This window comes from Oryctolagus cuniculus, chromosome 16 (assembly GCF_051225735.1).
Source record: "Oryctolagus cuniculus isolate XC-2025 breed Fujian yellow rabbit chromosome 16, ASM5122573v1, whole genome shotgun sequence".
Lineage (NCBI taxonomy): Eukaryota > Metazoa > Chordata > Mammalia > Lagomorpha > Leporidae > Oryctolagus > Oryctolagus cuniculus.
This window is the reverse complement of record NC_142882.1, coordinates 12,495,563-12,511,788: the sequence shown is the minus strand read 5'-3', so window position 1 is coordinate 12,511,788 and position 16,226 is coordinate 12,495,563. Positions and strand designations below refer to the sequence as shown.

General features: G+C 40.0%; 2 protein-coding genes across 2 annotated transcripts in view; both read left to right on the top strand.

Annotated features, from left to right (window-relative positions):
• LOC149121486 (vomeronasal type-2 receptor 116-like) overlaps positions 1–14,795 on the top strand; it is a 37,509-nt gene extending 22,714 nt beyond the window's left edge. Inside the window, exons 5-7 of the mRNA XM_089315534.1 lie at positions 10,274–10,531; positions 11,573–11,696; positions 13,882–14,795. Of these exons, the coding sequence (XP_089171660.1) occupies positions 10,274–10,531; positions 11,573–11,696; positions 13,882–14,795 (1,296 nt within the window). The remainder of the gene's footprint in view (positions 1–10,273; positions 10,532–11,572; positions 11,697–13,881) is intronic.
• Positions 14,796–14,900: 105 nt separating this feature from the next.
• LOC149121485 (vomeronasal type-2 receptor 116-like) overlaps positions 14,901–16,226 on the top strand; it is a 60,473-nt gene continuing 59,147 nt past the window's right edge. Inside the window, exon 1 of the mRNA XM_089315533.1 lies at positions 14,901–14,937. Within this exon, the coding sequence (XP_089171659.1) occupies positions 14,901–14,937 (37 nt within the window). The remainder of the gene's footprint in view (positions 14,938–16,226) is intronic.

Genomic DNA, 16,226 nt, shown 5'->3' with positions numbered 1-16,226 from the left:
ATGCATCTTTGCTGATAAGGTGTGTTTCCTGAAGGCAGCATATAGATAGATTCTCTTTTTTAATTCAATCCGCTAGTCTGTCTTTCTTGGTTGTAGAGTTGAGGCCCTTTATATTCACTGTGACTATTTTTTTTCCCTGTCTTTTTTTTTTAATCTTTTATTTAATGAATATAAATTTCCAAAGTAAGACTCATGTGTTACAATGGCTTCCCCCCCATACCGTCCCTCCCACCCACAACCCTCCCCTTTCCCACTCCCTCTCCCCTTCCATTCACATCAAGATTCATTTTCGATTATCTTAATATACAGAAGATCAGCTTAGTATACCTTAAGTAAGTATTTCAACAGTTTGCTCCCACACAGAAACATAAAGTGAAAAATAATAGGTGATTTTTTTTAAATGATGATGAAATCAGATCAGACCTATTGTCATGTTTAATCCCAGTGAGAGTCAAGTTGGGAATTGATAATTTCTTCTTCTTTTTTTTTTTTTACAGAAGATCAGTTTAGTGTACATTAAGTAAAGATTTCAATCGTTTGCACCCCCATAGAAACACAAAGTGAAATATATTGTTTGAGTACTCGTTATAGCATTAAGCCTCAGTGTACAGCATGTTAAGGACAGAGATCCTACATGAGGAGTAAGTGCACAGTGACTCCTGTTGTTGACTTTACAAATTGACACTCCTGTTCATGGCATCAGTAATCTCCCTATGCACCAGTTATGAGTTTCCAAGGCTATGGAAGCCCCTTGAGTTCTCCGACTCTTATCTTGTTTAGACACGGTCATAGTCAAAGTGGAGGTTCTCTCCTCCCTTCAGAGGAAGGCACCTCCCTCTTTGAAGACCTGTTCTTACCACTGGGATCTCACTCACAGAGATCTTTTTGCAAGAGTGTCTTGGCTTTCCATGCCTGAAATACTCTCATGGTCTTTTCAGCCAGATCCGAGTGCCTTTAGGGCTGATTCTGAGGCCAGAGTGCTATTTAGGACATCCGCCATTCTATGAGTCTGCTGAATATCTCACTTCCCATGTTGGATCACTCTCCCCTTTATTTATTCTATCGGTTAGTGTTAGCAGGTACTAGACTTGTTTATGTGCTCCCTTTGACTCTTAGTCCTTTCATTATGATCAATTGTGAACTGAAATTGATCACTTGGAATAGTGAGATGGCATTGGCACATGCCACCTTGATGGGATTGAATTGGAATCCCCTGGTATGTTTCTAACTCTACCAATTGGGGCAAGTCAGCCCGAGCATGCCCCAAATTATACATCTCTTCCCTCTCTTATTCCCACTCTTATGTTTAACAGGGATCACATTTCAGTTAATTTTCAACACTTAAGAATAACTGTGTGATAATTACAGAATTAAACCAGTCATATTAAGTAGAACAGACAAAAAAAAAATACTATGAGGGATAATGTATTAAGTTGTCCATTAGCAGTCAGGGCTATGCTGATCAAGTCACCATTTCTCATAGTGTCCATTTCACTTCAGGAGGTTTCCTTTTTGGTGTTCAGTCAGTTGTCACCGATCAGGGAGAACATATGGTATTTGTCCCTTTGGGACTGGCTTACTTCACTCAGCATGATGTGTTCCAGATTCCTCCATTTTGTTGCAAATGACTGGATTTCGGTGTTTCTTACTGCGGTATAGTACTCTAAAGAATACATATCCCATAATTTCTTTATCCAGTCTACCGTTGATGGGCATTTAGGTTGGTTCCAGGTCTTGGCTATTGTGAATTGTGCTGCAATAAACATTAGGGTGCAGACCGCTTTTTTGTTTATCAATTTAAACTCCTTTGGGTAAATTCCAAGGAGTGGGATGGCTGGGTTGAATGGTAGGGTTATATTCAGGTTTCTGAGGAATCTCCAGACTGATTTCCATAGTGGCTTGAGCAGTTTGCATTCCCAACAACAGTGGGTTAGTGTCCCTTTTTCCCCACATCCTCGCCAGCATCTGTTCTTGGTAGATTTCTGTATGTGAGCCATTCTAACCGGGGTGAGGTGAAACCTCATTGTGGTTTTGATTTGCATTTCCCTGATTGCTAGTGACCTTGAACATTTTTTCATGTGCCTGTTGGCCATTTGGATTTCCTCTTTTGAAAAATGTCTATTGAAGTCCTTGGCCCATCTCTTAAGTGGGTTGTTGGTTTTGTTTTTGTGGAGTTTCTTGATCTCTTTGTAGATTCTGGTTATTAACCCTTTATCTATTGCATAGTTTGCAAATATTTTTCCCATTCTGTCGGTTGTCTCTTCACTCTCCTGACTGTTTCTTTTGCAGTACAGAAACTTCTCAATTTGATGCAATCCCAATAGTTGATTTTGGCTTTGACTGCCTGTGCCTCCCGGGTCTTTTCCAGAAACTCTTTGCCTGTGCCAATATCTTGCAGGGTTTCTCCAATGTTCTCTAATAACTTCATGCTGTCAGGACGTAGATTTAGGTCTTTAATCCACGTTGAGTGGATTTTTGTGTAAGGTGTAAGGTAGGGGTCTTGCTTCATGATTCTGCACATGGAAATCCAATTTTCCCAGCACCATTTATTGAATAGACTGTCCTTGCTCCAGGAATTAGTTTTAGATCCTTGATCAAATATAAGTTGGCTGTAGATGTTTGGATTGATTTCTGGTGTTTCAATTCTGTTCCATTGGTCTATCCATCTGTTTCTGTACCAGTACCATGCTGTTTTGATTACAACTGCCCTGTAGTATGTCCTGAGGTCTGGTATTGTGATGCCTCCGGCTTTGTTTTTGTTGTACAAGATTGCTTTAGCTATTCGAGGTCTCTTGTGCCTCCATATGAATTTCAGCATCATTTTTTCTAGATCTGCGGAGAATGTCTTTGGTATCTTGATTGGGATTGCATTGAATCTATAAATTGCTTTTGGGAGAATGGACATTTTGATGATGTTGATTCTTCCAATCCATGAGCATGGAAGATTTTTCCATTTTTTGGTATCCTCTTCTATTTCTTTCTTTAAGGTTTTGTAATTTTCATCGTAGAGATCTTTAACGTCCTTGGTTAAGTTTATTCCAAGGTATTTGATTGTTTTTGTAGCTATTGTGAATGGGATTGATCTTAGCAGTTCTTTCTCAGTCATGGCATTGCTTGTGTATACAAAGGCTGTTGATTTTTGTGCATTGATTTTATATCCTGCTACTTTGCCAAACTCCTCTATGAGTTCCAATAGTCTCTTAGTAGAGTTCTTTGGATCCTCTAAGTACAGAATCATATCGTCTGCAAAGAGGGATAGTTTGATTTCTTCCTTCTTGATTTGTATTCCTTTGATTTCTTTTTCTTGTCTGATGGCTCTGGCTAAAACTTCCAGAACTATGTTAAATAGCAGTGGTGAGAGTGGGCATCCCTGCCTGGTGCCAGATTTCAGTGGAAATGCTTCCAACTTTTCCCCATTCAATAGGATGCTGGCTGTGGGTTTTTTATAAATTGCTTTGATTATATTGAGGAATGTTCCTTCTATACCCAATTTGCTTAGAGTTTTCATCATGAAAGGGTGTTGAATTTTATCAAATGCTTTCTCTGCATCAATTGAGATAATCATATGGTTTTTCTTCTGCAGTCTGTTAATGTGGTGAATCACATTGATTGATTTGCGAATGTTGAACCATCCCTGCATACCAGGGATGAATCCCACTTGGTCTGGGTGGATGATTTTCCTGATGTGTTGTTGCACTCTATTGGCCAGAATTTTATTGAGGATTTTTGCGTCTATGTTCATCAGGGATATTGGTCTGTAATTTTCTTTCAGTGCTGCATCTTTCTCTGGCTTAGGGATTAAGGTGATGCTGGCTTCATAGAAAGAATTTGGGAGGATTCCCTCTTTTTCGATTGTTCTGAATAGTTTGAGAAGAAATGGGATTAGTTCTTCTTTAAATGTCTGGTAGAATTCAGCAGTGAATCCATCTGGTCCTGGGATTTTCTTTGTTGGGAGGGCCTTTATTACTGTTTCAATTTCTGTTTCAGTTATGGGTCTATTTAGGTTTTCGATGTCTTTATGGTTCAATTTTGGTAGATTGCATGTGTCCAGGAATCTATCCATTTCTGATAGGTTTTCCTGTTTGCTGGCATACAGGTCCTTGTAGTAATTTCTGATGATTCTTTTTATTTCTGTGGTGTCTGTTGTTACGTTTCCTTTTTCATCTCTGATTTTATTGATTTGGGTCTTTTCTCTTCTTTTTTTAGTTAGTTGGGCCAATGGGGTGTCAATTTTGTTTATTTTTTCAAAAAACCAGCTTCTCGCTTGGCTGATTTTTTGTAATGTTTTTTTGGATTCAATCCTGTTAATTTCTTCTCTGGTTTTAATTATTTCTCTTCTCCTACTAGATTTGGGTTTGGTTTGCTGCAGTTTTTCTAGGTCCTTGAGGTGCGCTGAATGCTCATTTATTTGGTACCTTTCCAATTTCTTTGTATAGGCACCTATTGCTATAAATTTGTTTTTTTTATTATTTTTTTTATCTTTTATTTAATGAATATAAATTTCCAAAGTACGACTCATGTGTTACAATGGCTTCCCCCCCATACCGTCCCTCCCACCCACAACCCTCCCCTTTCCACTCCCTCTCCCCTTTCATTCACATCAAGATTCATTTTTGATTATCTTAATATACAGAAGATCAGCTTAGTATACCTTAAGTAAGTATTTCAACAGTTTGCTCCCACACAGAAACATAAAGTGAAAAATAATAGATGATTTTTTTAAATGATGATGAAATCAGATCAGACCTATTGTCATGTTTAATCCCAGTGAGAGTCAAGTTGGGAATTGATAATTTCTTTTTTTTTTTTTTTTACAGAAGATCAGTTTAGTGTACATTAAGCAAAGATTTCAATCGTTTGCACCCCCATAGAAACACAAAGTGAAATATACTGTTTGAGTACTCGTTACAGCATTAAGCCTCAGTGTACAGCACGTTAAGGACAGAGATCCTACATGAGGAGTAAGTGCACAGTGACTCCTGTTGTTGACTTTACAAATTGACACTCCTGTTCATGGCATCAGTAATCTCCCCATGCACCAGTCATGAGTTTCCAAGGCTATGGAAGCCCCTTGAGTTCTCCGACTCTTATCTTGTTTAGACACGGTCATAGTCAAAGTGGAGGTTCTCTCCTCCCTTCAGAGAAAGGCAGCTCCCTCTTTGAAGACCTGTTCTTTCCACTGGGATCTCACTCACAGAGATCTTTTTGCCAGAGTGTCTTGGCTTTCCATGCCTGAAATACTCTCATGGGATTTTCTAAATTTGCCTCTCAATACTGCTTTTGCTGTATCCCATAAGTTTTGATATGTTGTGTTGTTGTCTTCATTTACTTCCAGAAAGTTTTTGATTTCTCTTTTGATTTCTTGAATGACCCAGTGTTCATTCAGGAGCATGTTGTTCAGTCTCCATGTGTTTGCATACTTTCTGGGGTTTCCTGAGTTGCTAATTTCCAGCTTCATTCTGCTGTGGTCTGAGAAGCTGCATGGTATGATTCTAATTCTTCTAAATTTGCTGAGACTTGCTTTATGGCCTAGTATGTGATCAATCCTAGAGAAGGTTCCATGCACTGCTGAGAAGAATGTGAAGTCTGTAGATGTAGGGTTGAAAGTTCTGTAGATATCTGTTAGATCCATTTGGGCAATAGTGTCAATTAAATCTGCTGTTTCCTTGTTTATCTTCTGTCCGGATGATCTGTCTATTTCTGAGAGTGGAGTATTGAAGTCCCCCAGTACTATTGTATTGGAATCTAAATCTCCCTTTAAGTCCCTTAACATATCTTTTAAATAGACCGGTGCCCTGTAATTAGGTGCATATACATTTATAATAGTTACATCTTCCTGTTGAATTGAACCCTTAATCATTATATAGTGTCCCTCTTTGTCTCTCTTAACAGTTTTTGTATTAAAGTTTATTTTGTCTGATATTAATATGGTTACACCTGCTTTTTTTTGGTTTCTGTTGGCATGGAATATCTTTTTCCAACCTTTCACTTTCAGTCTGCATGTATCTTTGTTAGAGAGATGTGTTTCTCGTAGGCAACAAATAGTTGGGTTGTGTTCTGTGAGCCAGTTAGCCAAACGGTGTCTTTTAACTGAAGAATTCAGACCATTAATGTTCAATGTGACTATTGATACGTAGTGACTTTGCCCTGCCATTTTCCCGGAAATATTTTCTAGTATATGCTTTGAGCTTCCCATGCTCTTTTACTGGTAGGTGTTCTTCCTTTCCCTTCTTTCATATTGATGGCCGTGTTTCTGTGTTTCTGAGTGTAGCACATCTTTAAGTATCTTTTGCAGGGCCGGACGAGTGGCCACAAAGTCTTTCAATTTCTGTTTGCAATGAAAGGTCTTTATTTCACCTTCATTCACAAATGAGAACTTGGCAGGATATAATATTCTGGGCTGGCAATTTTTCTCTCTTAGCACCTGTGCTATGTCTCGCCATTCCCTCCTAGCTTGTAGGGTTTCTGATGAGAAGTCAGCTGTGAGTCTGATTGGAGATCCTCTGAGAGTAATCTGACGTTTCTCTCTTGCACATTTTAGGATCTTTTCTTTATGTTTCACTGTGGTAAGTTTAATTACCACGTGTCGTGGTGAGGATCTCTTTTGGTCATGTTTATTGGGGGTTCTATGAGCTTCCTGTACTAGGATATCTCTGTCCTTCTCCAAACCTGGAAAGTTCTCTGCTAGTATCTCACTAAAAAGGCCTTCCAATCCTTTCTCTCTCTCCATGCCTTCAGGAACTCCTAGAACTCGAATGTTGGTTTTTTTGATAGTATCCTGTAGATTCCCAACAATATTTTTTAGGTTTCTAATTTCCTCTTCTTTTCTTTGGTTTGACTGTATGTTTTCCTGTGCTCTATCTTCTAAGTCCGATATTCTCTCTTCTGCTTCACCCATTCTGTTTTTAAGGCTTTCTAATGTGTTTGTCATTTGATCTATTGAGCTCTTCATTTCATTTTGATTTCTCTTCACTATAACACTTTCCTGCTCTACTAGTTTCTGAGTTTCATTTTGACTCTTCCTTAAAATTTCGTTTTCACGAGAGAGATTTTCAATCTTGTCCATTAAGGATTTCTGTAGTTCAAGGATTTGCTTTTGAAAACTTCTAAATGTTCTTATCATAATTTTTTTGAAATCCGTATCTTGCATTTCTTCTATCTCATCATCTTCATACTCTTGGCTTGGGGTGTTTTGCTTATTTGGAGGCATCATAGTGTCATCGTTGATCTTGCTCCCTCTATTTCTGTGTTTGTTACTCGGCATAGTTAATTCTTCTTGCGTCACTGTGCGTTTTTTTTTCTTTTTTTTTTTTTATACTGTGTCCGTGTTAAGTGGACTGCCTGCTGTTGGAGGAGCCTTGGAGGCTTGAGATGGGTGCGGCCTGAGAGCTCTGCTTGGTTCTTCCTGGTTAAGGGTGTGCAAAGGTGACACCCTCAGGTTATGCATGGTAAATCTCTCTCTTTTTATTTATTTATTTATTTTATTTATTCAGGGGGTAAGTAACACCGCAGGGCATGGCTGTGCAGAATTGATGGTATTTAGCTTCCAGTCTTTGGCTCCTCTGGACTCCCATTGGGTTGCCTAGGCTACTGAATTGTAGTGACTCAGTTCCTTAGCTCTCCCCCATTGATATGTAAATCCAGAGAGGAGGCCTGCTCTTTGTCTCTTGGGAATTCTTCAAGCCTTGCAGCCTTGTAACCTTTGCAAGGTTAGGGGGAAGAGAAACCCCAAAGCTTTTTTTTTCCTTCTTTCCGGTAGTGAGTTTGCTGCACTTTCCGGCCCCCCTCTAGATTCTGACCCCCGTTTCCCCACCAATGTCTCGGGTTATTGAGCTCACCTCCCCTTCCAGCGCCGATGTGTGGACTCGGAGCCCTGAGCGTCCCAAGTCTCCCCGCTGTTGTCTGTGTGGCATGCACTCCCCTTGGAGCACTGGCGTGCAGACCCTGGGGCTTCTGCGGCTCGGTCCCGCAACTTGGCTTCTGCGCGGTGGGCGACCACTGTGACTATTATTAAATACTGTCTTTTTCCAGTCATGGTTCCTTAAACAAGCTGTTTATGTATTTTGAGATTTGTTTGTAGTTTAGTTGGCTCATTTTCTACATTCACCTTTTTTTTGTAGTGAAGTTCTTGTTTCTGTATTTCTGTGTGCAGCACGTCTTTGAGCCAGTGTTGTAGGGTTGGGTGTGAGGATACAAAGTTTCTGTTTGTCATAGAAAATCTTTATTTCCCCTACATTCATATATGATAGCTTTTCAAGGTATAGTATTCTAGGTTGTCATTGTTTGTCTTTTAAAACTTGGAATATATCATGCCATTATCTCCTTGCCTGTAGTGTTTGCGATAAGTCTGGGGTGAGTCTGATTAAATTATCCTTGAATGTGATTCATCGTTTCTCTCTGGCACAATTTAGGATTTCTTCTTTTTTTTTTATTTTTGACAGGCAGTGTGGACAGTGAGAGAGAGAGACAGAGAGAGAAAGGTCTTCCTTTTGCCATTGGTTCACCCCCCAATGGCCGCCGCTGCAGCCGGCGCACCGCGCTGATCCGATGGCAGGATCCAGGAGCCAGGTGCTTTTCCTGGTCTCCCATGGGGTGCAGGGCCCAAGCACCTGGGCCATCCTCCACTGCACTCCCTGGCCATAGCAGAGAGCTGGCCTGGAAGAGGGGCAACCGGGACAGAATCCGGCGCCCCGGCCGGGACTAGAACCCGGTGTGCCGGCGCCGCAAGGTGGAGGATTAGCCTATTGAGCCACGGCGCCGGCCCTAGGATTTCTTCTTTGTGTTTCACTGAGCTGAGTGTTGCCACAATGTGTTGCGGTGAATTTCTCTTCTGGTCTAATTTACTGGGGCTCCTGAGTATTTCTTGAATTTGGTTGTTTCCATCAATTTGCCTCTGTTGGAAGTTTTCTGATATTTCACTGAAAATATTATACAAATAGAATTACACATAAACTGTATACACATGTTTATAAGTTTGGACTTGCCAGCAGCAGCCAGGGACGTCAGGTTCCAGAAACTTTATTATGAAAAATTATGCTTGGATTTCTAATTTATTTAACAGAATTCATCTGATATTTTATTCAATATTGTTAAACTCTAAAAAAATTATTTGAAAATCAAAGTTACTGTAAGAGAGTGAGAGATAGAAAGAGAAAAGGAGACAGATCTTGCATCTGCTGATTCACTCCACAATGGCTGCAAGGACCAGGATTGGGAACACTCTAAGCCAGGATGCAGGAGCTTCAACTGGGTCTCTCATGTGAGTGTAGGGGCCCAAGCAGTTGGACCATCATCTAATGCTTTCCCATGTACATTGGCAGAGACCTGAACCAGCAGTAGAACAACAGTAATTTAACCAGCACTCACAGGGATGCTAGGCACTGTGGACAGCAGCTTCACCTGCTGCACCACAAGGCCAGCCCAAATTTTGCTAAAGTAAAAAAATATTGATATGAACATAATAGATTTCATGTATTTCATAGATACAATTCTAAGAAGATATCCATTCTTCCTTCCCTCCCTCTCTCATTCTCCCCTCCTTCCTTTCTTTTTAATTTTTGCAAAAATATCATTTCAATTTCCTTTATAATCACAGGTATAATGCCACAGTAATCATAATGATTCATAAATGAAAAGTCGAAAGACCATGTTCCACAGGAACTTACACAAGATGATAAGCAAAAATGAAATCCAAGAAATCAGTTTCATTTTGCTACATGGTGGGGTTTTTCTTTGCATCTATAGTAACTACTACACATCACAGAAAACAAATTGTATTTTCTGATTGGAACTGGTTTATTTCAGTAAGCATAAGCATAAAGGTCTCCAGTTGCATCCATTTTTTGTCAAAGAGAGGATTTCATTCTATTTGGTAGGGGGTATATTTTGAAAAGTGCACATGTTTGCACTCACCTATGGAACCATCACAATAATCAAGATATTGCATATATAAAGCCATGTTGTTTACATTTGGAAAACTAAGATGAGCTTTCCTAAACCTCTAATAATCTTTCATGGTCACCCACCCTGTGAGACACATCCTGTGATTTCTCTGGATTCAAATGGTCCCCATCATTTTAATGGGTGTTGGGGTGTAGAATTCCCTGCATTTGAACAATGATATGATGATCATTCAGACAAAAGTCAGCCTCCACCAAATAGAAAACCTGAGGATACACAGGAGGCAAAAGAAGGATTTCTCAGTCATGTGCACCTCCCACCTCTAATCTGAATGTTCTCCCTCTTTCCAATTGTGCCTCCCCTCCAGCTTCATCCACTCCTGAAGAAAATCCAATTTACCAACAGTGCTGGGGAGGATGTTTCCTTCCATGAAACAAGACACCATATGGCACATTATGATATCCACAACATTGTGAATTTTCCTGCTGGATTTCATTTGCTGATTAAAATCGGGGAGTTCTCCTCTGAGAGTGCGCATGACCAAGGCTTGGTCCTCAATGAAGAGATGATAGAATGGTGTGGATCCATGGAAATATTCGATACATACAGAGGGTCTGAGAGGAGATTAAGTGTGAGATTTTAAATAAGCATTCAATTCTCAATTATCATCTTGGCTTCAAAAGATATGGTGTCCCTTACACATATATGAGTCAATGTGTATTAGAAGCTTAAATTTGTATTAGTTATTGCTGTTTTTACTTTGGAAATAATTATGCATTCAGATGTTAAGTGACTAAAATGAGCAATGTTAATGAATAGAGATAGATATCAGTATATAGACATAAAATTACAAAATACATGTGTACAGAAATTCTAAATTTTTTCAATTTTTTATTTATATAAGGTGAAAATTTTCATTTCATGTATATATATAGATATATAGATTTAGAAGAACAGTGATATCTTAAATATGGTGAGAGTCATATATTTTAATGCAGCATGAACACAAGTAAATTATAAGTTGATCTATCCATCGCCTATTTGTAGAAAACATTCTCATTTTCATTGTCATTGTGGTTGCCAATAAGTGCAGTTTCTTTTCTGCATAGCATCTCACAGCTGTGGTCAAATGTTTTATCATCATTCTACTGTTGAAATCCCCCAGGGAATTTTGTGGGTGATTTGTGTAACTATCATGCTTTATGCCCAAAATGCATTCTTAGTTTCTTGAAATTGATACTTTTCCTGAATCTAGAAGTCCAGAAGAGGATTAGATACACAATCCATATTTTTATAACATTTGCTCATCATTTCTCTGTGGCCTTGTCTTTTTCTGAATACTCAGTCTCAAATATACACATTACAGAATAATGATATGAATGTTAAAGATTTCAGAAGAAGAAATGTAGTAGAAAGAAACAAAGGCCTAGAAGAATAGATCTGGTGATGAACAAAATTACAGCAATCAGGTACCCTCATAATGTTTGGTAGACAATTGACAAACCTGGAATGAGCATCATAGAAACTACAAATTGGATGTATGAAAAAATCAACAAGACAGAGAATGGGGAAGACAGTGATGACCTTCAGAGTGATGGGGCAAATAGAGACATCTTATCACAGTGCCTAATGATGTGCAAAACAATGACCATCGCTTCTCTTTCCCCCTCAGACTCCTCAGTCTTTATGTAGCCAGAGGTGTGGTCCAGGGTTCAGGAAAATGCCACAGGAAGGAAGAGCTGTCTGCTGCTATATTTGTGTTATTTGTCCAGAAAGAGACATTTCCAATCATACAGGTAGAAAACATATAACTCACTATGAAAACTCCACCATCTTAACTATTTCTAGGTAAAAAGGAAACCAAGAATCTTTATAATGGGATAAGAGTGCCCCATTGTTCTCTATGTACACTTTCACTCACTCTTTCCATACACTTGTTGTATGCTCACTCTCGCCATCTCAGTAGTCTGGTGGTGCTCATCCTCTCTAGCTCAACACTGACACTGATTCTCTCTGATATCCTTCTTTTCCATCCAGTGCTAGATGAGGCTGTCTCAATCTGAGATCTTCTAGTAGGCCTACTAATGTCTGAACAAAAAATATCAGATGAGCATTTGTTAAGGCTCCCTAAGGATTTCTAGAAATCTTGAAATCAAAACTTTTCCATACACAACTGAGAAACAGGGAGCTACTTCACAGGAATTGTGATGGGAATACTGTATTACTTTCTGTGCTGGGTCTTTTACATAGTGCGTGCTGTGTAGTACACATAATGAGTGCCTCCCTTTGTCCTTTTGTTTTCTATACTAGAATAAGAGAAAATAAGAGTGAAATATACAGACAAAACATCCTAATAACTATGCAACTACATAACACCTCCAGTCCTCCAGTCCATGAAGCTTGTATGATTACCAACTTAAAACCTGAGTAGCACTTTACTACAAGTGTGGACCAACTAATATCATTTCCTTTCTTTTAAAAAATATTTTTTTAATTTCAAAGAGTTACAGAGGAGAGAGAGAGAGAGAGAGAGAGAGAGAGAGAGAGAGAGAGATTCCATCTACTTATTCAAGCCCCAGACATGCACAATTGACCAGGTTTGGCAAGGCAGATGCCAGCAGCCAGGTTCATTTGGGTCTCCCACATGGGTTCAGGGGACCCAAGTACTTGGGCCATCTTCTGCGGCTTTTTCCAGGCCATTAGCAGGGAGCTGGATTGGAAATGGATTACTGGAACACAAAACAATGTCCATAAGGGATGCTGGCATTGCAGCTGGTGGCTTTACATATCATGCCACAACACTGAATCTACTTTTGTTTATTAAATTGACATATGATTGAGAGAGAGACATGGTCACCAACTGGCCTGTTCTTAATGACTTCCTTCATGCTGCTGCTGCAGAAGTGTATTACTTCAACAGAGACAATGTGGTGTCCATGTGGTGTTCACATGACTAAAATGATGAACAAGCCATGCTCTCAGTGAAAAGGAGTGGAAAGTTCTCTTTCAATACTGTGATGAAAATATCACTCCCATATAACCATTAAAAAACTAGTAGTGGCAGCGCCGCGGCTCACTAGTCTAATCCTCCGCCTTGTGGCACCAGCACACTGGGTTCTAGTCCCGATCCGGGTGCCGGATTCTGTCCCGGTTGCCCCTCTTCCAGGCCAGCTCTCTGCTGTGGCCAGGGAGTGCAGTGGAGGATGGCCTGAGTCCTTGGGCCCTGCACCCCATGGGAGACCAGGATAAGTACCTGGCTCCTGCCATCGGATCAGCGCAGTGCGCTGGCCACAGTGCGCTGGCCGCAGTGGCCATTGGAGGGTGAACCAACGGCAAAGGAAGACCTTTCTCTCTGTCTCTCTCTCTCACTGTCCACTCTGCCTGTCAAAAAATTAAAAAAAAAAACTTTAAAAAAACTAATAGCAATAATTCTTTTCTATGCAATCACAGCATATCAACATTTATATGGAAAGAGTGATGAGTCCATGCAGGAAATTAGAGTATTGACTGATGTATGGAAGTCCTAGGAGGGATAGATATTTTAAATAGGTCATCTACATTTGAGTATTAAAAAAAAACCTTAAACCTGGTAACCCCAGACAAATATTTTAACCCATGTGAACACAAGCTTCTCCAGAGAAAAACACTAGGGACAGTAGAGAAGAGGGTTTGGAAGAATCTATGCCCATATGAAATACAGGAACTACATCACTTTGAGAAAATAAAACACTGAAAGAAATATCTCTGAGTGACAAAATGAGTCCCCAGAGCCCCATGTGCTAAGGAGCTTGTTTCAGTGAGCTTCCTACACCTAGAGATGAGCATTCTCTCTGGGTCAGGAGTGCAGAAATATACTTTAGTGTGTCCTGGTACACATTAGAGCAGGCTGGACTCACCATGACATTGCAAAGGGGACCATTTTCCTTAACAGGGAAAAAGGAGTAAATTGTGAAGTGGAAACAGTCTTCCTTTTCTCCGCAGATGCAGAGCAGTGCATCCCGTGTGCAGATCATGAGTACCCAAACATGGAGAGAAACCACTGCCTCCCCAAGCTGGTGACATTCTTAGCCTTTGAGGATGCCCTGGGGATGGCTCTTGCCTCCGTGGCTCTGTCCTTCTCTGTCCTCACAGCTGCCGTCCTCTGGGTCTTTGTGAAGCACCGAGACACTCCCATCGTCAAGGCCAATAACAGGACCCTCAGCTACATCCTGCTCATCACCCTCCTCCTGTGCTTCCTCTGCTCCTTACTCTTCATTGGCCGTCCAAACACAGCCACCTGCCTTCTCCAGCAAATAGCATTTGGCCTTGTGTTCACAGTGGCTGTTTCCACCGTGCTGGCCAAGACCATCACTGTGATTCTTGCCTTCAAATTTACAAAACCTGGAAGAACTATCAGGCGATTGCTGGTATCAGGAGCTTCTAACTTCATCATTCCCATCTGCTCCTTGATCCAAGTGGCTCTCTGTGTCATCTGGTTGGGAATTTCTCCTCCATTTATTGAGTTAGATGCACATTCTGAGCCTAACCACATCATCCTGGTGTGCAGTAAGGGCTCAGTCACTGCCTTCTACTGTGTCCTGGGCTACCTGGGCTCCTTGGCCCTGGCCAGCTTCACTGTGGCTTTCCTAGCCAGGAATCTGCCTGACGCATTCAATGAAGCCAAGTTCCTGACCTTCAGCATGCTGGTGTTCTGCAGTGTCTGGGTGACCTTCCTGCCTGTCTACCACAGCACCAAGGGGAAGGTCATGGTGGCTGTGGAGATCTTCTCCATCTTGGCCTCCAGTGCAGGGCTCCTGGGCTGCATCTTCCTCCCCAAGTGCTACATTATTCTCATAAAACCTGATAAAAATTCTTTGAAAGCTTTAAAGAACCAACGCAGTTCTAGGGGATCCTGAAATTTTTCTCATGCATTTCTTCACATTTTCAACTTTGTAATCAAAAGGAAGTTGAATTCTAACACTGTAAAATAAGCAAAACTAAAAACCGTTGTTGTTTAGGCAATGAGTCCAGCAATTAAGATCACGTTGTTCCATGATTGTACAGTTTCCATATATGCATGGATATGTCCTCAGTTTGTCCTTTTCCACTGATCAAACCAATTCTGAGCCAATGCCACACTCTTACTTACTGTGGTGTAATAAAAAGTTTTGATATGTAGAAGGGTGTGTACCTTTGTTCATTTTTAGAATTGTACTATCTGTTTTTGGACTTCTATACTAACTTTAGTTTCAGTTCGTCGAGTTCCACTAAAAATCTTTTTTGGTATTTTGCTGAGTTAAATTTATAGGTTCAATCTGGGGGAGCTATGACATCTTTATAAAATTCTGTCATCCAATATATTAATATTATGTTGCTTTTTAAATATCCTTCAAAAACATTTCCTAATTTGGTGATAAAACTCTTGTATGTCTTTGTCAGCTTTTTTCCTATGTACAACTTCTGTTTCTAGTATAAAGTCAGATCTTTTTTCTATTAAATTTTTAAGTTTCTTGCTGCTTCTGCTATAGATTCTGCAATAAAGTGGATTTATTTACCAAAATAATCACCTTGTTCCACATGAAACTCTTTGGGTTTGTAATTTGGTTCTGACCCCTGACCCCAGATTCCCAGGAAATAAACCCTTTCAGTGAGTGGTGATGACTCAGAGATATTGGGTCCCTTTCAGTCAGTATTTTCCTGGCTCCTGGCCCTGGCCTCAGTTCAGGCTCAGCTACTGTGGGCACTGAGATGTGAAGCAGTGAAAGGTTGGTTTCTCAGCCATCTCTCTCTCCATTTCTCTCTACCTCTCAAAAAACACAATGCCATCTAGAAATAGTTTAATAAAAAATAAGAGTGATATTTAAAACGGAAACAGAGCTGACCAGCAAGTTATAAATACCAATGCCATTTTATATGATAGGGCTATCCCTGAAAATATACACACTGTTTGCTGCTTAGGACACCTGTCATTCTATAAGTCTTTTGTGTGGACTGCTCCCCATGTTGTAACATTCTCTCCATTTTAATTCTCTCTATTGTTATTACCAAACACTTGATCATATTTATATAATCCCTCTGACAGTTAATCCTATCTATATGATCAATTAAACATAATATGATCACTTTAACATGTAAGATGGCATTATTACCACCCAGTTTCATGGGATTTGGAGTATCAGAGTGAGATTTTAGGTTTACCCTTAGAAGTAAGTCCATGGGGATGTATGCAAAACTATACAGTTCCTCTCTCTCTTATTCCCACCTTTATTTTTATAGGGATCTACTTTCAATTGACTTTATACACATATGATTAATTCTATGTTAAAGAAAGAGTTCAACCAATGTTA